General features: G+C 37.8%; 1 protein-coding gene across 4 annotated transcripts; it reads left to right on the top strand.

Annotated features, from left to right (window-relative positions):
* The first annotated feature begins 8,614 nt into the window (after positions 1-8,614).
* Positions 8,615-25,672, top strand: SRSF12 (serine and arginine rich splicing factor 12). Of its 4 annotated transcripts, XM_087443871.1 has the most exons (5): positions 8,615-8,777; positions 16,842-16,965; positions 18,296-18,407; positions 18,565-18,706; positions 23,791-25,672. In XM_087443871.1, exons 1-5 carry the CDS (start codon positions 8,713-8,715, stop codon positions 24,158-24,160), a joined length of 813 nt encoding a protein of 270 aa, XP_087299997.1. In that variant the 5' UTR covers positions 8,615-8,712; the 3' UTR covers positions 24,161-25,672. The 4 variants fall into 4 exon arrangements, with proteins under 4 accessions (XP_087299997.1, XP_087299994.1, XP_087299995.1 ...); XM_087443868.1 differs by lacking the exons at positions 8,615-8,777; positions 16,842-16,965 and adding an exon at positions 17,149-17,436 and having other exon boundaries at positions 18,284-18,407; XM_087443870.1 differs by lacking the exons at positions 8,615-8,777; positions 16,842-16,965 and adding an exon at positions 17,299-17,436.
* Positions 25,673-26,655: the final 983 nt, after the last annotated feature.

Below are 26,655 nucleotides of genomic sequence, written 5' to 3'. Positions count from 1 at the left end.
ATAAAGTTAGAAACTAAAGAGGAGAAATTACAACAGATACCACAGAAAGGCAAAGGATTATAAGACAATACTATGCAAAAATATGCCAACAAATTGGATAACCTAGAAGAAATGGATAAAGTCTTAGACTTATACAACCTCCCAAAACTGAATCAAGAAGAAATAGAGAATCTGCATAGACCAATCACAAGTAAAGAGATTGAAACAGTAATGAAAAACCTCCCAAAAAATAAAAGTCCAGGACTAGATGGCTTCTCTGGAGAATTCTACCAAACATTCAAAGATTTAATACCTATCCTTCTTAAACTATTCCAAAAAATTGAAGAAGATGGAATGCTTCCTAATGTATGAGGACAACATTACACTGATACCAAAACCAGACAAGAACAACACAAAGAAGGAAAATTACAGGCCAATATCACTAATGAACATAGATGCAAAAATCCTCAACAAAATATTGGCAAATTGAATACAGCAATACATTAAAAGGATCATACACCATGATCAAGTGGCATTTATACCGGGGATGCAGAGATGGTTCAACATCCACAAATCAATCAATGTGATATACCATATTAACAAAATGGGGGATAAAAATCACATGATCATCTCAATAGATGCAGAGAAAGCATTTGACAAGATCCAACATCCATTTATGATAAAAACTCTCAATAAAATGGGTATAGAAGGAAAGTATCTCAACATAATAAAAGCCATAAATGACAAACCCACAGCCAACATCATACTTAATGGTGAAAAACTGAAAGCCATCCCTCTGAGAACAGGAACAAGACAAAGGTGCCCACTCTCTCCACTCCTATTCAACATAGTACTGGAGGTTTTGGCCAGACCAATTAGGCAAGAAAAAGAAATAAAAGGTATCCAAATTGGAAAGGAAGAAGTGAAACTCTCGCTGTTTGTGGAGGACATGATTCTATACATAGAAAGCTATGTATGTATTCTATACACTAGAAAGTGTATGTATTCTATACACTAGAAAGCTATTAGAAATAATCAACAACTGCATCAAAGTTGCAGGATACAAAATCAACTTACGAAAATCAGTTGCATTTCTATACACTAATAACAAACTAGCAGAAAGAGAAGTCAAGAATACAATCCTATTTACAATTGCAACAAAAAGAATAAAATATCTAGGAATAAATTTAACCAAGGAGGTGAAAGACCTACATGCTGAAAACTAGAAGACATTATTGAAAGAAATTGAAGAAGACATAAACAAATGGAAAGATATTCCATGCTCAAGGATTGGAAGAATAAACATAGTTAAAATGTCCATACTTCTTAAAGCAATCTATAGATTCAATGCAATCCCAATCAGAATCCTAATGACATTCTTCACAGAAATAGAACAAAGAATCCTAAAATTTCTATGGAACAACAAAACCCCAAATAGCCAAAGCAATCCTGAGAAAAAAGAACAAAGCTGGAAGCATCACAATCCCTGACTTCAAAATATATTACAAAGCTACAGTAATCAAAACAGCATGGTACTGGCACAAAAACAGGCACACAGATCAATGGAACAGAATTGAAAGCCCAAAATAAAACCACGCATCTATGAACAGGTAATCTTTGGCTAAGGAGCCAAGAACATACAATGGAGAAAGGAAAGTCTCTTCAATAAATGGCATTGGTAAAACTGGACAGCCACATGCAAAAGAATGAAAGTAGACCATTATCTTACACCATTCACAAAAATTAACTCAAAATGGCTTAAAGATTTGAATGTAAGACCTGAAACCATAAAACTCCTAGAAGAAAATATAGGTAGTACACTCTTTGACATGGGTCTTAGCAGCATATTTTCAAATACCATGTCTACTCAGGCAAGGGAAACAAAAGAAAAAATAAACAAATGGGTCTACATCAGACTAAAAAGCTTCTGCAAGGCAAAGGAAACCATGAACAAAATGAAAAGACAACCCACCAACTGGGAGAAAATATTTGCAAATCATCTATATGACAAGGGATTAACTTCCAAAATATATAAAGAAATCATACAACTCAACAACAACAACAAAAAGAACCTGATCAAAAAAAGGGCAGAGGGTCTGAACAGATATTTTTCCAAAGATATACAGATGGCCAACAGGCACATTAAAAGATGTTCAACATCACTAATTATTAGGGAAATGCAAATCAAAACTACAATGAGATATCATCTTACACCTGTCAGAATGTCTATAATTACCAAGGCAAAAAAGAACAAATGTTAGAGAGGATGTGGAGAAAAGGGAAGCCTCATATACTGCTGGTGGGACTGCAAACTGGTGCAGCCACTATGGAAAACAGTATGGAGATTTCTCAAAAAATTAAAAATAGAAATACCATACGATCCAGCTATCCCACTACTGGGTATTTATCCAAGGAACAGGAAATCAACAACTCAAGGAGATCTATGCACCCTTACGTTCACTGCAGCATTATTCACAATAGTCAAGACATGGAAGCAACCCAAGTGCCCATCAACTGATGAATGGATAAAGAAGATGTGGTATATATATACAATGGAATACTACTCAGCTATAAAAAAAGACAAAATTGTCACGTTTGCAACAACATGGATGGACCTTGAGGGTATTATGTTAAGCAAAATAAGCCAAACAGAGAAAGACAAACACCGTATGATTTCACTCACATGTGGAAGATAAACACATGGATAAAGAGAACACATTAGTAGTTAACAGAGGGGAAGGGGACGGGGGTGGGGTGGGCAAAAGGGGTAAAGGGGTCACCATATGTATGGTGACAGATAAAAATTAGACTATTGATGGTAAGCACGATGCAGTCTACACAGAAACTGGTATATAATAATATACACCTGAAATTACACGATGTTACAAACCAATATGACCTCAACAAAATAACTGAAAAAAAAATTAAAACTTTTAAAAAAAGAAAAATATTAAGCATATTATGGTAAAGAAGTACATTATTATGGCAAAAATCTCATAGAATATATGAAAATGACTTAAGTCTGGGAAGCATTGGGCTAGGTCCTTCAGAATTAGGAAGCATAACTTCTGTTTTCATCCCAGTTCCGAGTACTATGCTTAACATACAGTCGATCATCACTAAACATTTGTCAAATTAATAGTTAGTAAGAAACACTCACCTCCAACATTTTCGAGATCCAGTGTCATTTTTGGGAATATATAGGTAAAGTGACAGGCCTCTTCTAAGCTGACTTTTCTGAAAAAGTTAAATAATACCCATTAGTATCATATTAATGACCTTTTAGATTATTTCCTATAGCTACAATGGAAGAAATCAAATTCATAAGAGGATACAATCATAGATTCTCCAACTGGATTGTGTGGAATGATGTCTTCAGGGGCAATAGAAGAATGTTTACAATACATTCTATACAAATCACCACATCATTCTTCACCTTCAAGGTCATGGTACGTTTTAAGAAAGGGTAGACAAGAGCAGCTCTCACTAGAGGGGTGCTAGCACCATCTGTTGGGGACTGAGTTCACAGCATAAGATGATAGTCACTATCAGGTGATTTCATTAATCCTGAATTTGTTTCTTCAAAGTATTTTTCATCATACAAATTTCAAGACACTCATACATACCCAAGCCCAATTTAATTTTCAATCAAATTCTCCATTATGACAGTCAAAAACAAACTAGTTAATTAGCTTGAATAAAATATACTAGTCTTCTATGATTTGACTCTTTAATTACAGACCTGATAATTAGCCTATTTTGATCCATTTAAGAAATGGAAGAAAAGTTATATTATACAGCCACATACACTATAGGATTGCTTTAGAATAACAAACACGTATTGCTTGATCTTATAAAACAGCCTTGGCAACTCTTGATAATCTGTGGTCATTAGAAATAGGGGTAGCCTTGAATTCTAAACTTTACTAATAACCCAGAAACAGTAATTTTCTACTTTCAAACTCTTTTCCCCAAAATCTGATGAAATTGAAAGGGCTGTGTTCTCCTGTCTACCATTTGGAATAGATGCTCCGGAGTGACAAAAGAGTAGAAGAGACAGCCAGCTTAGAGTGGGCAGGTGGGTGGAGAATGAGGGAAAGTCCTAAGCGCCGAGATTCTAAATGACAACCACTTAGCTATCAGCAATTTCCCCAGACACGGGCTTTAGGAGCAAAAGTTCAAACATCAGAAATAAATTCATATGTGCCTCTATTTTAAACATAACTTATGGACTACTGATTTTAAAGACTTATCCACTAAGACAAGTTTTAACAAGTTGAAAAAAGATTCTGAATTTTTCTTGCTATATTCTTTAGGGAACTGTGATTTCAGTAAAAAGTTTAAAATTTGTTTACTTTTGAAAAGTGAGATAAAGTAATGATAGTATCTAAACGAGAAATAATCTTATCTATTTTCCCAAAATATTTTCCAATCAAAGTCTATCTCATAGGGAAAAATTAAGAAGCATTAGATTGTAACTTTAGTTTATTAATTTTTTGAGGTATAATTGATATATAACATTGTGTAAGTTTAAGGTGTACAACATGTTGATTTGATACATTTATATACCACAACAGGATTACCGCTGTAGCATTCACTAACACCTATGTTATATCACATAATTAGTATTTCTTTTTTGTGGTGAGGATAGACCATAATTTTTAAAATGTATTAAATGGAAAGGAAGTAGCAGTTGCTGCAAAGAACAATACATTAAAACTCTGCTGTAAGGGCTGGCCCGCTGGCACAAGTGGTTAAGTGTGCACACTCTGCTGCGGTGGCCTGGGGTTTGCCGGTTCGGATCCCAGGCGTGCACCGACGCACTGCTTGTCAAAGTAGAGGATGATGGGCATGGATGTTACCCCAGGGCCAGTCTTTCTCAGCAAAAAAAGAGGAAGATTGGCAGTTGTTAGCTTAGGGCCGATCTTCTTCACTAAAAAAAAAAAAAAAACTCGGCTGTAAAAAAGGAGCTATAGTTATTAAACAATTGTCAGATTTTGCCAGTGGTATACTCCTTGGGAATTCTCTGGTAATTTAGAGAGAACATTAACTCTCAAAGCCTGTAGGGTACCCTTTGGTTCCTTAAAGCAATGATTCATTAAAGCCATACTCTTACTAAACGGCACCTAGCTAAATTCTAGGACTTAGGGTAAATATGGGTATGTTTGTGATCCTGGTGATAGGCAGGGTATTTAGTCTTTACCTAAGCCTTTTTGCTGCTTCTTTAAGCACCCCAAAATGCCAAGGGAAAGGGAAAGTACAGCTTCACTACTTCCTCATCTCAGCCGGTCTAAGGCCCTGGTCAAGAGGCTGGCCAAACCCTAGCATTGTCTAACATTCTTTAGCTGTCCACGCCTGACGGCGCTCCTCCTCAGGCCTTCCAACTAGAAAGCAGGTTACTTATACTTCTTTATGCTTACTTGCCTCAAATCATATTTGGAAATAAAAAGAGCATACAAGTTTAGGTAACATAAATAATTATGGCTCCACAATGTATTTATTGTTTTATTTTTATTTTTTGTGTGTGTGAGCAAGATCGGCCCTGAGCTAACATCTGCCAATCCTCCTCTTTTTGCTGAGGAAGACTGGCCCTGGGCTAACATCCATGCCTATCTTCCTCCACTTTATATGAGACTCGGCCTCAGCATGGCCTGACAAGCGGTGTGTCAGCGTGCGCCCGGGATCCCAACCCGGGCCGCCAGCAGTGGAGCCCACGCACTTAACCGCTACGCCACCTGGCTGGCCCCTGTATTTATTATTTTAAATAAAAATTGTATACATTTAAGGTATAGAACATGATGATTTGATATACACACACATAGTGAAATGATTACGACAGTCAAGCTAATTAACATATCCATCTCCTCCCATGGTTACCATTTCCACAACTTATTTCAAATCAATTTCAGCTACCTTTTTTTTTTTTTTTTTGGTGAGGAAGATCAGCCCTGAACTAACATCCATGCTAATCCTCCTCTTTTTGCTGAGGAAGACCGGCTCTGAGCTAACATCTATTGCCAATCCTGCTCCTTTTTTTTTCCCCCCAAAGCCCCAGTAGATAGTTGTATGTCATAGTTGCACATGCTTCTAGTTGCTGTATGTGGGTTTTGGCCTCAGCATGGCCGGAGAAGCAGTGTGTCAGTGCGCGCTCGGGATCCGAACCCAGGGCCGCCAGTAGCAGAGTGCGAGCACTTAACCGCTAAGCCACGGGGCCGGCCCCAGCTACCTTTAAATTGAATCTCCTTTCACAGTTTAAGACCCTTTCCTCAGATACTTCCATCAATAGAAACAGGAAAAAACCCACTCCTCATTCACACTAAGTCTTTTCACATACTCCTACAAAGCTTTTTTTCCAAACTGTAAAGAGCTTTGTAGGGTTTTTCCAATTATAAAAAGCATTCTTAAAATAATCTAACAGTACCAAAGGTAAGAAGAAGAAAGTAAAAATCAGAGTGTAATGTCTCCACCTAGAAAAAATCTTATTTCTACATGAACATACAAATTACATATATTTTTAACTAAATATAGTTTAACTAAATATAGTTCATAGTTTACATGGAGTCTAGTGAATTTTTACCCCACCTAATATGTCAGGGAATATATTTATTAATAACTCTCATTTCCCACCAAGTCAAGTCTCTTTTCTCTGCAAGGTCAGTGTAGCAGATTGAATGGTTGCCCCAGAAAAGGTATGTCCAAGACCTACCCCCTACATATGTCCTTATTTGGAAAAAGGGTCTTTGCACATACAATTAAGTATCTTGAGATGAGATCACCCTGGATTACCTGGGGGGGCTCTAAGCCCAATGACAAATGTCCCTATAAAATACAGAGAGGATAAGGTCATGAGATGACAGAGGCAGAGATTGGAGGTATGCAGCCACAAGCCAAGAAATGCCTGGAGACACCAGCGACTGGACCAAGCAAGGAAGGATTCTCCCCTTGTGCCTTCAGAGGGAGTGTGCCTCTGTCAACACCTTGATTTCAGACTTCTGTCCTCCAGAACTGTGAAAGAATAAATTTCCGTTGCTTCAACCCACTGAATTTGTGACCACAACCCTAGCAAACCAATACAGTCAGTGTTTCAAACTTAACTACTATAGACTCAGCCTGCTCTCCAGCCTCATTTTCCCGTTATTCTCCAGCTTTACACTCCTATTTGCCTTTCATTTCCTATATTGCCTCAAAGGCTTTGCACATGCTGTTCCAGTGCATGGATTGCTCTTCTCCATTCTTCAAATATCCCTCCAAGACTTCTTCAGAGACAAGCCCTGCTTGTCAACCCTGGTGAGGTCCCCTCTCAGCAGCCTATAGCTCTTTTCATAGCCCTTATCGTAGTTTGCATCTTTATTAGTGTGATTATTAGATTCTGCCTCTCTACCAAATTGTAAGCTCCATAAGAATATGAACCCTGCCCACCTCCCATTATATTCCCAGTCTAGCCTTGCACCTGCTATGCCATAGTATTTTTTTTTTTTTTTTTTTTTTAATGAACGGCCACTGTTCAGAAGCCTTTGCAGACCTTGGGAAACTCAGCCTTTGAGATGGCTGTGGGCTAGGTAGGGTGACCATATTATTTATCCTCCAAAAGCGACCACTTCTGAGAATGAAAAGGGGCGCTATTAACAAGTTACCTGGTTACAGTTCCGGCTAACTGGCTGTGCCGACCACAGAAACAAACGGGAGGCAGGAAGATAACTACAAAGGGCTAGGCTACCACATTTTGGAGCGAGGGGGAGAGGATAATTTAAATTTGCTTAATTGCCACTGCATTTTCATCGCTTTCTTCTATATCACGTATTTATGTGTTCTTTCGTTTGTCCATCCCTCTCTCTCTAGAATGTAAGCGCTAGGAGGGGTGAGACTTGGCCTGTTTTGTTTGTTGCTATATCGCACACCTAGAACAGTTCCTGGTGCATAGTAGGCGCTCAACAAACATCTGAATGCATGTACTCACAGCTGAACAGTATGCCTAAGCGAATGATGGATGAAGAATCAAAACGCTAAAAAAATAATAATAAAAAAACGGAAAGCCTTAGTAAGGCTCCAGACTAAAGGGGCAGGAGGCGGGACAACTGTCAAGGTCTTGGGCTGAGGATGCAGGGATGAAGGCCCAGCGGCCGTCTGGCTGTTGCGCGGTTGAACGCCGCCTTCACCTCCGCCCACCCGACTCCGACACCCGCTCTCCGGATCCTCTCTAACCCCGACTCACCCCTCTCAACCCGGAACCCCTCTGGCCTCCTCCCCAGACTCCTCAAACCCGGGCCTCCTGCGCCGCCCCTCCTCAGAGTCCCTCCAACCCAGGACCCCGCGCCGCCGTCCCTCCGCATCCCCTGAAATCCCAGCCTCCTGCGTCGCCCCCTCCCCGGCTCCCCTCGGACCTGAGCCTCCTGCACCTCCCCCTTCTCAGAGCCCCTCAAATCCGGGCCTCCTGCACCGCCCCTTCCCTGGATCCCCGCGGACCCCGGCTCCGCCCCCGCCCCGTATCCCCGAGGACCCCGGCCCCGCCCCCGCCCCGGGTCCCTCCGGCCCCGCCCCCGCCCCCGCGCGGTCAGCACGGACAGGCTCCCGCCTCACAGCGCCCCCCCGCGCCCGCCTCTGCGGCTGCGCGCTGGCGGGGCCGCGGCCGAGGGGAGGGGGTCGCGCAGGGGGCCCGCGGAGCTGCGGTGGCGGCGAGAGGCAGAGCGAGCCCGTCGGCCGCGGGCAGACCCGGCGGGAACGGAGGAAGCGGTCATGTCTCGCTACACGAGGCCCCCCAACACCTCCCTGTTCGTCAGGAACGTCGCGGACGCCACCAGGTGAGCGGCGGGGGCGGCCCAGGCTGGGGCGCGGGGGAGGGGCGGGCTAACGGCCGCGGAGCCGAGCCCGGCCCCTCCCCGCCGGCCCGGTCCGCGCGTCCCGCGGAGGCGCCCTGCCCGGGGGCAGTGTGAGCCCTCGGGCTCCTCGGGGCCTGGGCGGGACTCGCGCCTCCGCCCTCCCGGCCGCCGTTCCGCCCCGGCGCCGACGCGCGTCCGGGCCCCGCAGCGCTTAGCGCGCCCCCAGCGCCGCGCCCGGCGGGTCGGTGCCCGTCCCCTGCGCCGACCAGAGCACAGGCCGTCCCTTTCCCGGTAGCCCGGGCCTCCCCGCCGCTGGCCCGGAGTGTTCTCGCTCGGCCGGGTGCCCGCGTTTCAGCCCCTTTGTCGCCGTGCCCCAGTAAAGCCGCGCGTTACCTCCCGGAGTGAGAGGCGCTGGGGATGGTGAGAATGATCACAAAGTCATGCGTGCCTTGGGCCTTACAGTTTCCTTTCCCTCTGTGTGCTCGCAGGCGGTGCTGGTTCAATTTTATTCGTTACACGATTTTATTCCATATACAAAGGATAACTTCAGTGAAAGAGATGCCTGTGTTTTTCTTTCAAGTTCTGAGTACAATATAAACACCCATTATAACGGTTTGGATGGATTTCCCTGATCGATTCTGATGCTCTCAGCCCCTCCCCCACCTTTGAGAATTCTGCCTACACAGTGCCTAAACATGCATCTTAAAGAATGACTTCTTCATATAGCATTTTCTCCCTTAATAGGAACCAGAAGGATGGGGGGGGGCCGATATTAATAGACATTTTCGTTTTACTGGGCGTGCTTAATTTACCCACCCCTTCCCCCCCGACCCTTATAGATATGCAGTATTATCTTATTGTAGATAACGGAAAACTGAAGCTCAGTTTTAGTGACTTATTATCTGGGGCTTCACAGTTACAGATATATTGGAATATGCCCTAGACTCCAGAGCCATCTGGAGTAATCCTCATAATTTACCTTTGAGGAGTAAATGTTAAGTATTTTTTTATTTGATTCTTACAATCATATGTCACAACTATAGATGCTAAGGTAATATACCTTAGTTAACATCTAAAAGATGCCTGTGTTTACATTTATCTCAGCCTGTTTATCAATACATTACATTTGAAACAAGCAAAATTTATAATTCGTGTAAGGTAAAAAAAAAAATCCCACAGTTAAGCAGGCCACTTGCATACTGAATAAGCATCAAGCTTTTCCAGTGTGTCTACAAAAAATTGAGAGATTTCCAGTTCTGATGGCTGCTGGGGCCAGCCAGGGTAGTATGAGTGAGTGAAGTTGTCAGGTTTTAAGGCACAATAGGATGGTGTGGACTGTAGCAAATGGAAAAGAACATGTGCCATCTTACGGGGATAGCAGCTGCTACTAAGCTCCAGCTGATAACTGTTGTGTAGACATTTGGATTGTTGCCACATCTCCCTAACTTTCAAAAGAAGTCAGAAACCTGTGTTTTATGTGTATAAACTCTCTCAGTTTCAAAATGTTAGCATTTGTTAAATTGAATCATATGAAATTCCCATTTTTGTAGATTTAAAAGCTGTAAAATATTGGCAGTTTCATGTTTCAACACTTTTTTTAAATGTTTAAACATTGTGCAGGCCAAATAAAACACATCTGCAGGTGACACATGACCTCTGATCTAGATAATCCACCATTGAGCAATCAAGACTGCTAATTGAGATTTATTGATTTCCTTTTCCATTTTTTTCACCACTTTTTAGCACTGCCACTGGGGGCAATCAAAACCAAGGAGGTTTGTATTAAATAATAATAGTTACTAACATCTGTTGAGTACTGACTATGTACCAGGCACTGTACTAAAAGCTTTACATGTATTATCAGTAAATTTTCACAATAACTCTAATGTATGTTCTTTATAAATTCCATTTTGCAGATAAGAAACTGAGGCTTAGAGAAATTAGCTGTCTCGCCTGAGATTGCACAGCTGCTGAGTAGTGTTATGAAAGTAGAATCACCACATGTAACCTATATTAATAGCTTATTTGTACAAGGTGGCATACGGTATAAGTTAACTAGCAATATGACAGCTAGACACATTTTCAATTAGCTTTAACGTTTAGTATGCTTTTAAAGAAAATCATTGGGATAAATGTTAAAACAAAACAAACAGCATAAAATTATATATATATAGTATGATTTCAATTATATAAAAAATGAAGAAAGGAAAATCTATATATAGAAAATGAGCCTGGAAAGAAATCCTTTTGCATGGTTCTTTTTTCCTGTTTTCAAAAAGAATATTGGTTTTATAACAAAGCCACATTTTATTTAAAATGTTTCTTTGAAGTGGCCGTTTTAATATATACCATAAAGCACAAGACATGGGTTAGCATAAAATTTATTAGAAATGAAGTTGAACACAGGAACTAATGAAAGATTTAAAAGTACATTTTAAAATTTTATAATTTGTGTTATGTTTATTTTCACAACAAGATGTGGATCAGGAAGAATATTAATTTTAATATTTTTGCTTTTTTACTGTGTAGAACAGTAATTTTAAGAAAAATGTCAGATGTAGTTTTCTTTCTTTCTTTCTTTCTTTTTTTTAGTGAGGAAGACTGGCCCTGAGCTAACATCTGTCCCCATCTTCCTCTATTTTGTATATGGGACACTGCCACAGCATGGCTTGATGAGCAGTGTGTAGGTCCATGCCGGGGATCTGAACCTGCAAACCTCTGGCCACCAAAGCGGAGCACGCAAACTTAACCACTACACCACCAGGCTCAGCCCAGATGTAGTTTTCTAATGGAACAAAGTAATGTCCAGATCCCAAATATAACATTCCCATAACATCATGTCAGATTGGGAAGCACTGATCAGGTATCTCTTTTGGACATAGTTAGTAGCATTCTTTGCTTACAGTGTATATGAGGCTATATGTTTTGATGGTGATGTAGAAGAAGCCCTAATCAAAAGTCAGTAACATTCATGATAAACAGTCTTAGCAAACTAGGAATGGAAGGGAACTTCCTCAGCCTATTGAAGAGCATCTATGAAAAACCTATAGCTAATGACATACTTAATGGTGAAAACTGAATACTTTCCCCCTAAGATCAGAACAAGACAAGGATGCCCACTCTCAATAACCTCTATTCAACATTTTACTGCAAGTTCTAACCAGTGCAACAAGGCAAGAAAAATAAAAGACATAAAAATTGGAAAGATAGAAGTAAAACCTGTCCCTGTCCCTGTTTACATAGAAAACAGAAAAGAATTAACAATAAAACTACAGTAACTAATAATGAGTTTTAGTAAGTTATCAGGATACAAGGTAAACTTAGGAAAATTCTATTTCTATATATTAACAGCAAATAATTGAAATTAATGAAATTAAAAAAACAATTCCATTTACCCAGCATCAGAAAACATAATTAGGAATAAGTTTAACCAAAAACCAAAACTCTTGCATTGAAAACTACAACACATTGCCAAGAATAATTAAAGACCAACATAAATTGATAGATATACCATGTTCTTGGATTGGAAGACAAAATATTAAATTATCAGTTCTCTCCCAAATTGATTATATTATCGATTCAAGGCATTCCTGATCAAATGCTTTTTAAAAAATAGAAATTGACAAGTTAATTTTAAAATACGTTGATATGCAAAGGATCTACAATACCCCAAATCATCTTGAAAAAGTTCACTGAACCTGGAAGACTTACACTACCTGACTTTCAGACTTACTAAAAAGATACAGTAATCAAGACAGTGTGTATTGGCCTCAGGATAGGCAAATAGATCAATAGAACAGAAGAGAGAGTCCATAAGTAAGCCACACTTACAGAGTCAATTGATTTTTGACAAAGGCACCAAAGCAATCCTATGGAGAAAGGAAAGTCCTTTCAACTAATGGTGCTATAACAACTCCATGTCCATACAGTAGAGGGGGAAAAAATGAACTGCAACCTCTACCTCATATCATAATTTTTGAGCTGGGTCATCTGTTAAAGTGTAAAAGACAAAACTATAAAGCTTTTAGAAGAAAACATAGGAAAATATTTTCATGACCTGGGAATAGGCAAAGATTTCTTACAGGACAAAGAAAGCATAAAAGAAAAAAGAATATTGAGTTAGGTTTCACCAAAATTAAAATTTCTGTTCATTAAAAAAATACTATTAAAGGCCAGCCCCAGTGGCCTGGTGGTTAAGTTTGGCACGCTCCACTGTGGTGGCCCGGCTTTGGTTCCTGGGTGCAGACCTACACCACTCGCCATGTGGTGGCGGTGGCCCACATACAAAATAGAGGAAGATTGGCATAGATGTTAGCTCAGGGAGAATCTTCCTCAGCAAAAAAAAAAAAAAAAAAAAAAAATTACCATTAAGAAAGTAAATAGGCATGCCACATAGTAAGAGAAAATATTCACAAAACATATCTGACAAAGGACTTTTTTCAGACTATGTAAAGAATTTTAACAGCTCTAATAAAAATACAAACATTATTATTAAAAACAGGCAAAAAAAACACACTTCACAAAGAAAATATACGAATGGCCAATTAGCTCATGAAAAAGTGCTCAACATCATTTGTTGTTAGGGAAATGCAAATTAAAACCATAGTGAGATTCCACTTAATACCCACTCTAATGGCTAAAATTTAAAAAATTGACAATACTTGGGGGGCCAGCCTGGTGGCGTAGTGGTTAAGTTCACTCCCTCGTCTTTGGCGGCCTGGGGTTCGAAGGTTTGGATCCCCGGCATGGACCTACACATTGCTTATCAAGCCATGCTGTGGCAGGCGTCCCACATATAAAGTAGAGGAAGATGGGCATGGATGTTAGCCCAGGACCAATCTTCCTCAGCAAAAAAGAGGAGGATTGGCAGCAGATGTTAGCTCAGGGCTAATCTTCCTCACAAAAAAAACTAAAAAAAAAAATAAAAGACTGACAATACCAAGTGCTGGCAAAGATTGGCATAACAGAAACTCTTACATGTTGTTGGTAGGAGTATAAAATGGTACAACCACTTTGCAGAACTGTTTGGCAGTTTCATAAACGTTAAATCTATACATCCTCTTTAATCCAGAAATTCTACTCCTAGGTATTAACACGGAATAAATGACCCATAAGCATGAAAAGGTATTGCACTTCACTTGTCATTAGGTAAATTAAAATTAAAACAACGAGATGCACACTTTATTTATTTCTATTATTTATTTCTTTCAGAATGGCAAGGATTAAAAGATGTTAATGAGGAGGTGGAGCAGTAGGAATTCTCATGCATGTTTTGAGGAGTATAAGTTGATTTGGTCGCTTTGCAGAACAGGTAGTGAAGCTGAAGATATGCATACACTCCAGCCCACCAATTGCGTTGCTAGTGGTACATCCCAGAGAACTCCAACAGAGCTCTAGAAAGCACATGTATCATAATGTAGACTGCAGCACAGTTTGCAATTTAAAAGAAAGGGAAGGGCCGGCCCCGTGGCTTGGTGGTTAAGTGCGCGCGCTCTGATGCTGGTGGCCCGGGTTCAGATCCCGGGCGCGCACCAAGGCACCACTTCTCCGTCCATCCTGAGGCCGAGTCCCACATACAGCGACTGGAAGGATGTGCAGCTATGACATACAACTGTGTACTGGGGCTTTGGGGGGAAAAAATAAATAAATAAAATCTTTAAAAAAAAAAAAAAAAAAGAAAGGGAAGCATCTTAGGGGCTGGCCTGGTGGCTTAGTGGTTAAGTTCGTGCGCTCCAGTTTGGCACCCCCCGGGTTCGAAGATTCAGATCCTGTGCACGGACTAATGCACTGCTCATCAAGCCATGCTGTGGCAGTGTCCCGTATACAAAATAGAGGAATATTGGCACAGATGTTAGTTCAGGGTACCAAAAAAAAAGGAAGCATCTTAAATGTTCATCCACAGAAGGATGGATGAATAAATTGTGGTTTATTCATAACAATACCAATACAGAGTTAAAATGAGTGAACTAGAGTTACAGGGAGAAATCTCAAGGGAGGAAAAGGCAAGGTGAAAAATTATACAAATTGTCTGATACTATTTATATAAAATTTGATCTATATATAAAACACATTAGGGCCGCCCCCATGGCTTAGAGGTTAAGTGCACGCGCTCTGCTACTGGCGGCCCGGGTTCGGATCCCGGGTGCACACCGACGCACCGCTTCTCCGGCCATGCTGAGGCCGCGTCCCACATACAGCAACTAGGAGGATGTGCAGCTATGACCTACAACTATCTACTGGGGCTTTGGGGGAAAAAAAAAAAAATAAAATAAAATAAAAAATAAAGTTTAAGAAGTGATTCTCGACCCTGAGTCTCAGAATTGCCTATCAAACCCTTAACAAATTAAACATAATTGGGGCTCACCGTGGGAAGCACTAATTAGGTCCAGGGTTAATGCATCAGGCTGGAGTGCCAGTTTCTGTAACATCACCTTCATAGATGATTCTAATACTCAGGAATGGTTGAGAATCTTTGCTCCGTAGTCTGTGGTTTATGGGACCAGGAACTGTGTTTTTCTTGTTCTCCACCATATCCTTAGAGCCTGGCACACAGTAGGTGCTCAATAAGTATTTGTTGAATGAATAAATGAAAAAAAAAGACATTGTTACTGCCCTCTAAAGCTAATAGTCTCTCAGGAAAGGCAGACAATTAAACATGTTATAATGAATATTAAATGAAATATAATAATGAAAAATATAATAACGTATGTAATAATATTGACTGCATTGCTTGGCATATAGTGGATACTTAATCAATGTTAGTTGAATCTTTATGTAATAACTACTAAATCCACATGTTTAGCTTTAGTCACTGACTTCTAGCCTTAAGAGGAAAATAAAATTAATTAATATAATTTGTATAATCCCAATTTTCAGTTGCTTACAGAACTCTTATAGATGTTCCACCATCATTTCAAATTTGGCATTTCTAAACCTGAAAGCAGCTTCTTTTGCCTCTCTCCTCACTCTTCAGTCTAATTCTTCTCCAGCTATCTAATTTTGTCGCTTACACCATCTTCCTTCCGTTTGCCTGAGCTAGAAGCTTTGCAGTCATCTTTGATTCTTTTTTCTGCACGTGTTTTGAAGTACTCATTTCTTCTGAGCCATGTTTTCTGCTCATAGCTTGATGCTGGTTCTCTAAGATCTCCATGAGGCAACAGGGTATAGTGGTTGAGAACACAGACTAGTGTCAGACAGTGGGAGTTTGATTCCAGGTCTGTCATCTGCTAGCTTGGTGACTTTAGGTGAGTTCATCTGTCTGTGCCCTTATCTGTAAACAACCATAGGGTTGTTGCGAGAATTAAGTGGTCTTCAAATGAACAGTGGCTGGTATATAAATGCACTATAACTGTCAGCTATTAATGCTAAGTATTTTGTCTCTTGAGTTAAATTGTAGCTCCATGAAGACAAATATCATGCTGTGTATTTCTTTAGTAGCCCCTCTTTAGTACCTATCATAGTAGAAGGCATATAGGAGGCTCAAAAATCCTTGTCAAATTTGAGAATATGGTAGTTATTTTGCTTTATATTTAATAGTGTAAACATCCATTTTTCTTTAAAGCCAGAGAAATAATTTCACAACTTCCTTAGAATCTAATTCTTGCTACCTGAAAACAAAATTAATATAAACATGAAATTATAGTGAGGCAAATGAATGTGTTTTTAATGAAACAGTTAATAATTAGAACTCTTTATATTGACAATTGAAAAGTCTTGTAATGGGAATAAATTTCAAAAGTGGATGTACTGGGTGTTTCCCCAACCTCACTAAGCATAACAGCCACCTGGAAGGCTTGTAAAAATACAGATTTCCAGCCCCTAATCAAGACCTCTTGAATCAGAATCTCCAACAGTGAGGCCTGAGAATTTGTTGCTGTTTTCTTTTTTCCTTCCTTTCTAGCCCTGGGTGATTCTTATGGGAGACAATTTTAGATAATGTTCATGCGGATAATGTACTTTCTTTTGAAGGTTTCAACTGAATTTCTTAGGCAAAATACTTTAATCCAGCCATTCATATTTCTTTGCCTTATTTCTAAAACACTTCAGGCCTGAGGACTTGCGCCGTGAGTTTGGTCGATATGGCCCTATAGTAGACGTTTACATTCCACTTGACTTCTACACCCGCCGCCCAAGAGGATTTGCTTATGTTCAATATCCTTTATTTTACTTTGTGCATGTGAATATGCTACATACATGTGCATATACATATATGTATTATATATACATATGTATTCAGGAGCATATGTTATGAGATTAATATTGCCTAATTAAATGTGTTTATTTCTTTATCTCAGAAAATCTAAAGCAGTCCACAGTAGCTGGCAAGCGCCCCCCAGTTTGAACCAACCTGTTAGCTAGAATCCAAGCATAAACCCAGCAGGCGAGACAAAAGGCACCTAAAGTTCAAGCATCAAGTTGTAAAGAGGGAGGGTGGACACAGATATAAAGACCTGGAAGAGGGGAAGTCTTTATCAAGCAAAAGACAAAGCCAACACCAGGTTGAGACTTCGGCTTTCCTACATTTACTCAGAGTTCCAGAGTCAAAGCCAAGTCTGATTTTGTTGGTTCTGCGTCTCTTATAAAGTCCATCTTGCAAGCCTTAAAGAGTAAAGGTCAAGGTTCAAGATCAAGTGACATTGAGGTAATTGCCAAAGTCTCATTTTGTATTGCATTTCTTGAGCTTTTTCTGTTTTCTATTTTAAAAAAAATTAAATCAGTGAATAACCTCCTGAAATACAGCTAATTTAGTCATTTTCTATAGCTTATTTCCATTTTAGTTAGGTATAATATAAAATTTATATTGATAAGGGAGTTTAGTGGGGTATTATAAATCAATATATGTAATTCCAGATGGTCACAGATTGCTTTTATGTTTCTTTTATAATTATATCCCAAGTAATAAAAACATAAAGGTATTTTAAAGCAGTAGTTTCAAAGGTAAATATGATCATTTTTAAAGGACTAAATCAGTTTTTGAAAATATAATGTTTTAGCTCACGTGTGTGTACAGTTTTGTTTATAATAAATAGTTTCTCCTAAATGTCATAATTAAAAAGGCTTTTAATGAAAGAGTAATTTTAATTTCAGAATAAAGGCTTCTGCATGCTGATGTTTTTAAGTGAAAAGCCTCATGAATCTTGTACCTGAAAGAAGGGAGTGAGAGTCCTAACCAGTTTATTTTATAATAATAGCCAAGTTGGACTTATTTTTTTTCTCATAACATGTTTTAAATTATACATACTAGAACTACACCAATGTATATGTTGAAAGTATAGTTACATGTTTGTTTCTGTTCTTTTTATTTTTAGATTTACTCTTCTAAATTATAATTAGACATATGTTTTCATAATAAAAGTGAAATTTTTTCTGATTATTCATATTATATTGAGATGTGAGCTTAATAACAAACTTGTTTTTCCTATTAATTTCACATCACATGTAAATAATTCTTTAAAAATAATATTTTTACTTGATATCTGATGTTGAAGTATCCTTAACAGCTAGTCATATTTGAAGATGTTCGTGATGCTGAAGATGCTCTTTATAACCTCAATAGAAAGTGGGTATGTGGCCGTCAGATTGAAATACAGTTTGCACAAGGTGATCGCAAAAGTAAGTGTGACTAAACATTAGATCTTGTTTATTCAGCAGAGTGAGTTTCAGCAATGACAGATTTTTGTAATTTAAAACTCAGAAAGTAATACTATTTGAGCGGCTGTTATTGAGGTTTTTGGGTAGTGAATTATAAGTCTTGCACTTCATATTCTAGCACCAGGCCAAATGAAATCAAAAGAACGTCACCCTTGTTCTCCAAGTGATCATAGAAGATCAAGAAGCCCCAGCCAAAGGAGAACTCGAAGTAGAAGTTCTTCATGGGGAAGAAATAGGAGACGGTCTGATAGCCTTAAAGAGTAAGTACAAAATACAAGAGGATTGAAAACTTAATTTTCTACTTTATTTGGAAAACATTGTAAAGAGTTTTTTGATATGCTCTTCTCTATTTATCATGTATGGTTATTTAACATGGGTTTATTGGATACCTTCAGTGTTTTTATTTCATGACAGACTTTAACCTTTTTAATAGAAAGATAATATATACTGAAGAAAAAGCAAAAAATTAAAAAATATGTACTTGACTCATAAGAAATATCACTCATGAAAGAAGGTTGACTAAAATTAATGTAAATCAATGTATTTGTAAAAGGTAAATAATTTTCAAGTATAAATTCTAAGTATGATAGTACTGTAGGAAGAAGACATAAAAATAGTAAATCTTTCAGAAAAACATACTCACAAGTTGTGTATTTTGCTAGCCAGGTGTTTGCTTCTGTTAGAATACTCGTAAATCACAATGGAAGTAAATTATTTGGTGAAGCTATTTAAATAACTGAAATTGTATTAGCATGCCTAAATTCTTAAACATTTGTACTATTTATCTTGAGTTTTAATGCTGTAATTTTTTCATAGGCATGTAGAAATTTAAGGTGAATTTTGTTCTTAGAGAATGATCAGCATTTACACTAGTATCCTCTTTCTGTGAGTAATGAAAGAGTTAGCTCTCCCAGACCACTTGTAGTACATCTAAACTTATATAGACCCACATAGCTTCCAATCAAAGCTGATTACCAGGGCTGTTCACTTTCACTCCAGTTTCTCCATTCCTCAACTTTAAGAGCTTAGACAAGAATGGGGTATATGTACCCAAGTTCCTAGTTCTAAAAACAAGACTGTGAAGTGGCCTGGCTCCAGTGCCTTCAGCCAAATAGAAGGAAAAAATAGGAAGAGAGAACCACATCTACATCCTAAATGACTTTTTAATATCCAAGAATCCTGATTGCTAGAAAATGTGGCCTAGTCAGAGCTCTAGAATATTACATGTCAGATCAGTACCTCTCCTAGGGTATGAACCAAATGCTTTGATTTTGGCCCATCCTTAGGGAGGTGTTAGGTGAGTGGAAGCCCTATGCTCCCTTTATAAGCCAGGAGAATCCAGGTCAGGATTGAGCCATTATCAAGATTGCTGAAGAAATATTTAGGAACAGTCATGTTATATTCTGGAACTTGATCTTTTTTATCATACTCTTTCTGATAGTGTAAGAATATAAACCTCCCTTGCATCTGTGGAGAATAATCCAGTTTTTCCCATGGCTAAGGGAAAGCCATTTTTCCATTAATTGTTTATTTGAGATTTAGATTCTAATATATAGTTCTATACTCAAATAAAAAATTATATTTATAGAACTTAAAACATGGTGAGAGCGAATTAAGATTTTTAAAAAATTTTACATGCCTTGTGTATAGGGAAGCCACGCCAATACTAATGATACTACTTCTGGCTTCACAGAGGACATGAATAGTGTAAGGGAGTGATGTTCAACAGTTCAGACTACTGTGAATTTTATCTATATCTGTACACACACTATCATATATTATACATACATAGGCTATATGTATAACTATACATATATAGTTTAGCATAAGTTTAGAATGATGTGGATGGTACATATAAAATGAATGGTTTATATATCAGAGATCAAAGTAGATACAATGTTGTGTCTAAAGCAGCACTGTCCTAACTTAATGAATAATATCCACTGGCTTTGGTGAAAAAGACTTAGTTTGGAAAAGAAAGAAATTGCCCATTTGATTCATTAAGAATGTAAGTTGTCGGCCGGCCCCGTGGCTTAGCGGTTAAGTGTGCGCGCTCTGCTACTGGCGGCCTGGGTTCGGATCCCGGGCGCGCACCGACGCACCGCTTCTCCGGCCATGCTGAGGCCACGTCCCACATACAGCAACTAGAAGGATGTGCAACTATGATGTGCAACTATCTACTGGGGCTTTGGGGGAAAAAAAAAGGAGGAGGATTGGCAATAGATGCTAGCTCAGGGCTGATCTTCCTCACAAAAAAAACAAAAAGAATGTAAGTTGTTTCCAAATGCATTAGAGCTTTAGTTAATCAGTTTTTCTCCTGATTGATCTAAAAAAGGTGGATATTCACATCATTTTCTGCCTTCTAGTGGAAGTAAAGTATAATAATTGGCTGGAGAAAGACAAAAAAATGTCTATCAATTGTCCCAAATCATTGTGGAGTTTCAGGAATAGAGAGAACCACATCTTCTTGCAAGACAATGCTGTTCTGCTTTGTACTTGTTTTAAGACCATTGCTTAACCTCCCTGACCTCATTGTTTTCATTTGTAAAATTGTATATAGAGAATGCAAGTCTTAGGTAGCTCTCAAGGTATTTCAAAGGATCAGATTTTCTGTGTATATGTGTATGTGTGTGTATGGATCAGAATATATACAAGCCTAACATATACCGTTAGTATATACAGTGTATGTGGTATTACCTTGGACTAAAAAGAGGTCTCTTATTTTGCCTTTAGTATATGTATAAAAAAACTAGTTTGTTGCTATCACTAGACTATGAACTCTCTAAAGGGCAAGGACTTTTGTCTTACTCACGCTTATATCCCCAGCACTTAGCAGTAGTCCCTAGCTCATATTAGGTGTTCCATAAATCTTTGTTGAATTTATGTCAGTGAATGTGTATATATTCCTAAATATTCCTGAAGAATGTTAAAATTGCCCCTCAGCTTTCCTTTCTTTAGTCTGAATATAGCATCTTTTTTTGTTATGTTAGATTTTTTTTTTCAAGGACAGTTTTCCCATTTTGTTTTCTACAGCTATCTACAACAGGAATGAAATTTAATAATTTCTAAAAGACTGTGCTTGTATTCCAGACTATATTCTAGATCAATATATTTATACTTTCCATTGCTCTTTATTCCTTTCTGTAGTACCATGCTTCTGTCTGGGATTAATTTCCTTCAGCCTGAAGAATTTTTAGTATTTCTTATAGTGCAGGTCTGCTGGCAATGAATTCTCTCAGCTTTTATCTTCATTTTATATTCATTTTTGAAGGGTATTTTTGCTGGGGTTAGAATTCTAGGTTGGCAGGGACATTTTCTTTCTTTCTTTAATAATATCATTCTGTTGTTTTTCTGATGTCGGCTCTCATTCTTCATGCTGCTCCTTTGGAGGTAATGTGGCTTTTATTCTTTAGCAGATTTTGGGATTTTTCTCTTTGACTATGGTTTTCAGCAGTTTCCTTTTGATGTGCCTAGTGTATTGTCTTTGTATTTATATATACCTGGTGTTTATTGAGCTTCTTGAAATTGTGAGTTGATGCCTTTCAACTCACATAGTTTTGGAAAATTCTAGGCCATTATCTCTTCAAATATTGCTTCTGCCTTATTCAGTTTTTCCTTTTGGCCATATGACTATGTACCACATATCTCTTATGCTCTGTTCTGGATTTCTTAAAATTCTTTTTCTCTCATTGTGTGTCAGTAGAATGTTTTTCTAACAATATGTTTTTCAGTTTGGTTCACTTTTGCTTCTGCTGTATCTAGACTGCTGTTAAATCCATCTAATGACTTTTTTTTTTTTTTTTTTTTTCCAGGATGACTTTGGAGTTTATTTTTTTTATTTTATTTTATTTTTTTTAATTTTTGTTTATTGCAGTAACATTGGTTTATAACATTGTACATCTAATGACTTTTTTAATTTCAGGTATCATATTTTCAGAAACAAAATATCCATTTGTTTCTTTTTATAGATTCCAGTATTCTGTTGAAATTCTCCATCTTTTTCATCTGTTTTGTCTATCTTTTCCTCTTATTTTCTTGAACATATTAGTCATAGTAAGTTTTTAAATTCTGTCTAAATAACACCAATATCCAAATTACTTTGGGTCTGTTTCTTTGGTGTTTTATTTTCCTTAGTTTTTAGTCACTTTTACGTTTTTTCACATACCTCATAATTTTTTTAATGGATGTTGGACATTGTCAGTGAACAATTATAAAGGCTTTGGATGCTTTCTTTCTCCAAAGAAAGTTGTTTTCTTCTAGCAGGTAGAGTATTGGGCAGATCACCTTGATCCTGTCAAGGCTTGGCTTGAGGCATTGTTAAGGCTGATCTGTGTCAGCTTTACACTTACTCCTGGGGCATGGCCCTTACCTGTAGGATATGGCCCTTCTGGGTTCTTAAGTGAAAGCCTAGGTTGTTACTAAGGCTCCTTGACCTTTTGGAGGTTTGAACTCCAGCAACTCTCCCCAGGACTTTGTGTCTGATAAAATTTCAGCTCAGTTCTTAAATCTCCCAGCTGCTGTTTTTTGCTGATCTCTTGGAGTCTCGTCCTGTTCATGCACAGCTTAGGACATGGCCAGTGACTTGAGGAGAATTTGTAGGCAGATTTTAGGGGGGCTTTTTTGGTCTGCAATTCCCTCATCTCTGGGATTTTGCCTTTCAAGTCCCAGCTATTTTGGTAGCCCTGAATGCTAACCTCTGTCTCTTTGGCTTAGTCAAAGAGCCATTTTCTGGTTGGGCTCAATTCCCCCATGCTGGCATTTGGAAAGTGGTCTTGGTAAAAGAGCCATAGCTTGTAACCTCTCAAGTTCTGCTTGTGTTGGTTATTCTCCAGTGCCTTCAAACAGTTTTTTTCCATAAATATTGTCTAGCTTTTTTATGTAGCTGTTTTCTATGGGAAGATTAGTCTAGTACAAGCTGCTCTATCATGGCAGGATTCACAAGTCCTGCATCTAGGTTTTTGTTTTTATAAGCATTATTTGATAAACTTTAAATAATTTTTTTCTCTCTTTTTTCTTTTTCCTTCAGATTTTTATACTGCTTAGGAGTTATGTTACCCTGCGTAAATATGCAGGGCATTTTTCAGAACTGACCCATATCGTAAGATGTCTTTAGCAAAGTAAAAATCTTTTGGTCATATATTCTGTTATAACATATATTATAAACTTGTTACTTACATTTGAACCAAAAGCATGAATAATAAAATTAGAGTTGTTTCTTTTAGCTTATTCAATAAAAACATAACTGATGATATGTAAAGTATATAAACTCCTGAAAGTGTTGTTTCCTAACCTATTAACTGTTTTTGTATCAAATATATACTCTTAACATTATGGATGTTTGCAGGTCTCGACACAGGCGATTTTCTTACAGCCAGTCTAAATCTCGCTCCAAATCACTACCAAGGCGTTCTACCTCAGCAAGGCAATCAAGAACTCCAAGAAGGAATTCTGGTTCTAGAGGACGGTCAAGGTCCAAGTCCTTACAAAAAAGGTCCAAGTCAATAGGAAAATCACAATCAAGTTCACCTCAAAAGCAGACTAGCTCAGGAGCAAAATCAAGATCACATGGAAGACATTCTGACTCCATAGCAAGATCCCCATGTAAATCTCCCAAAGGGTATACCAATTCTGAAACTAAAGCACAAACAGCAAAACACTCTCATTTTCGATCACATTCCAGGTCTCGGAGTTATCGTCATAAAAACAGTTGGTGAACGGCAACAGAAGAGCGCTACATAGTCTCTAATATAAGTTATTAAACCTCTCATTATGTTAAATAAAAATTCTTCAAGGCTTACAGAAAACATGAGTTCATATTAGTTACTTTGGGCATGTGCAAGAAATAAAATCTCTCTAGCTTTGGATTAATAAAGATTTGATCTCAATTTAAGGGCCCCACACCACAAATTATGATGTGTCTAATATCACCATTTTATGGACCATTTTTTGTTTACATTGTTGCAGAAGGGTACTTTTCAAAGGAAATGGGTAAAATGGAACTAATTTAGAAAATTCTACTTGGATATTAAGTATTAGGAATATTAATAATACCTTTTACAAAAATGTATTTTACTTTAAAGCACTTTACTTTCATGTAAAAAGTAATTATGACTGTATAATTGCATAGGGCAGACTCAAACTATTTGACACCTTATGTCTCTTTTTTGTCTTCTGTTTAAACTTGGACCAGTTCCCGATATTAGTTCATATTACAAAATTCTGACATTCCTAAAAGTAGAGAGATCAAGCATTCAAAAGATACATTCTGTCCTGAGCTCAAAAAAGGTTTTATTTTTATTGGGTGGAACAGTATGGATAAGTTGACATTAAATTGCGTCCTGTACCATGTTCATTCACTTCAGAGTATCAAAACGTTTTAAAAATATTGAATTTTGAATTGTTCAAGAATACGCTAAAAATTGTGTGCAACACTCACAATCCATAAATATTCATATTAAGCCTTACACATTTGAAGAGTGGTACATTTTGTATAAAAATCATATTTTATACCATTATTTCTACATACCTACCTTTCATCTACTGCTTAATTTTTTCTTTTTAGAGCTCTAGCTCAAGACTTTAAATTGTATAGAATAAGTCTTATTATTTTTGAAAGAGTGTTTAGCACCTTGTATTAAGAAACTCGAGACTACATCCTCAAGAAACAACTTTGCAGTATTCAGATTTACCTTACACTGCCCTTCATTTTTTTTTAAACCAAATAGCTTTATTGATATTTATTGCTTTTGTAGTTGTTATAACTGAGAATTAAAAATGTGTTTGTAGTTTATGTTTTTCAGAGGGTTTTGGTAGTATTTGTGATAAAATGGTTTTGCATATGATTATGATAGGGGATATATTTATAGAGCTCTACTTGTGTACCTTGTTGAATTATACTGAAAATTAAAAGTTCTCAGCCCATATAGTTAACATTTGTATCTAGAGTGCTTAAGAAAAAAATGTCTTATATGTTTAGCTTATAGGAGCCAGTGTTGCTTCTATTTGTTTCAAATACAAATTCCATTTTTCTTTGCATTTTAGATCGTATGTGTAAGAAACAACTTTGCAGAATAATTTATATGCTGGTAATATTTGGACAAGTACCATAATTTCATGTATACTGTACTTTCTGAATTGACTTTTCTCTATTTAATCATAGCAAAATTTATTTCAAAACTACAACTCTTTGAAGTGTTCAGCTGTAATAAAATTTAGTTATAAAGTTATGTGGGACTATTGAAAATTTAAAGGATAGTCCAAAGAAAGCAAGACACATTAATCATAATTTTTAATATTTTCTGAATAAATGTTTGGGTTTACACACACATACATGCAGTCATTCCAGTACTAAGTAGGAATTGGGTATAGTGTCTTTACTCTGCATTTAATCCTTATATCTTAGAAAAAGCTAATAAGGCAAAGTTTCTGAACATGCTTAATCCTTTGATTTACTGCTGATTTGGTTTTCCATTGTAATCCCTAGGCTGCTTAGGAGGATACTAATGGCTTTGATGGAAGAACTGGAATGATAATACAAATTTTTTGAGCATTTACTGTGTGCTTGGCACTGCTCTATAAGTTTTACATTATTCACTCATCTGTTTGATCATCACAACAATTTTGTGAGGTAAATACCACTGCAGTGGAGGAAAGAGAGATGCAGAGAGGTTAAATGACATGCAGAAGGTCACACACTTTGGAGCTAGGGGGTGGCTGGGCTCCAGACTGCCTCTCCCTGACTACTGTGCTCTGTCTTTTTGGAAGAGAAAAGTCTTTGACAGATATATGCTAAACCAAGGTAATGTTTGGAGGGAAAGGAGAAAATAGAAAAAGAAATGATGATAGGCTTCAATGAAAATGGGTTCAGTGACTCTGGGTGGAAATTGATTGGCAGTTGTGCTGGTATCCTGGAAAATTATCTTTTGGGTATATCTCTATTCTAGGGTTCTCTTTTGTTATAGAATTGTTTCTTGGACCATTTAATAAGAGAGGATACTTAGGGTAAGGTAGTCTGTTAATAAAGAAAGCAAATGTTTTAGACATCGCTGATCATTTCCTTTAAAGATAATGTATTTACTCAGGTACTTCCCAAGTTTAGTGTAGGGTGGTTACCTATCTTGATTTGTTCAGGATTATAGAGGATAAGTTAATGTCAAAGGAAATAAAGATGGCCACTACAACTGCTTGTTTTCCTTTTACTTGTGAATAA

This window comes from Ceratotherium simum, chromosome 19 (assembly GCF_057802395.1).
Source record: "Ceratotherium simum simum isolate JZ-2026a chromosome 19, ASM5780239v1, whole genome shotgun sequence".
Taxonomy (NCBI): domain Eukaryota; kingdom Metazoa; phylum Chordata; class Mammalia; order Perissodactyla; family Rhinocerotidae; genus Ceratotherium; species Ceratotherium simum.
The sequence above is the reverse complement of the archived record's forward strand: the minus strand, read 5'-3'. Positions and strand labels throughout refer to the sequence as shown.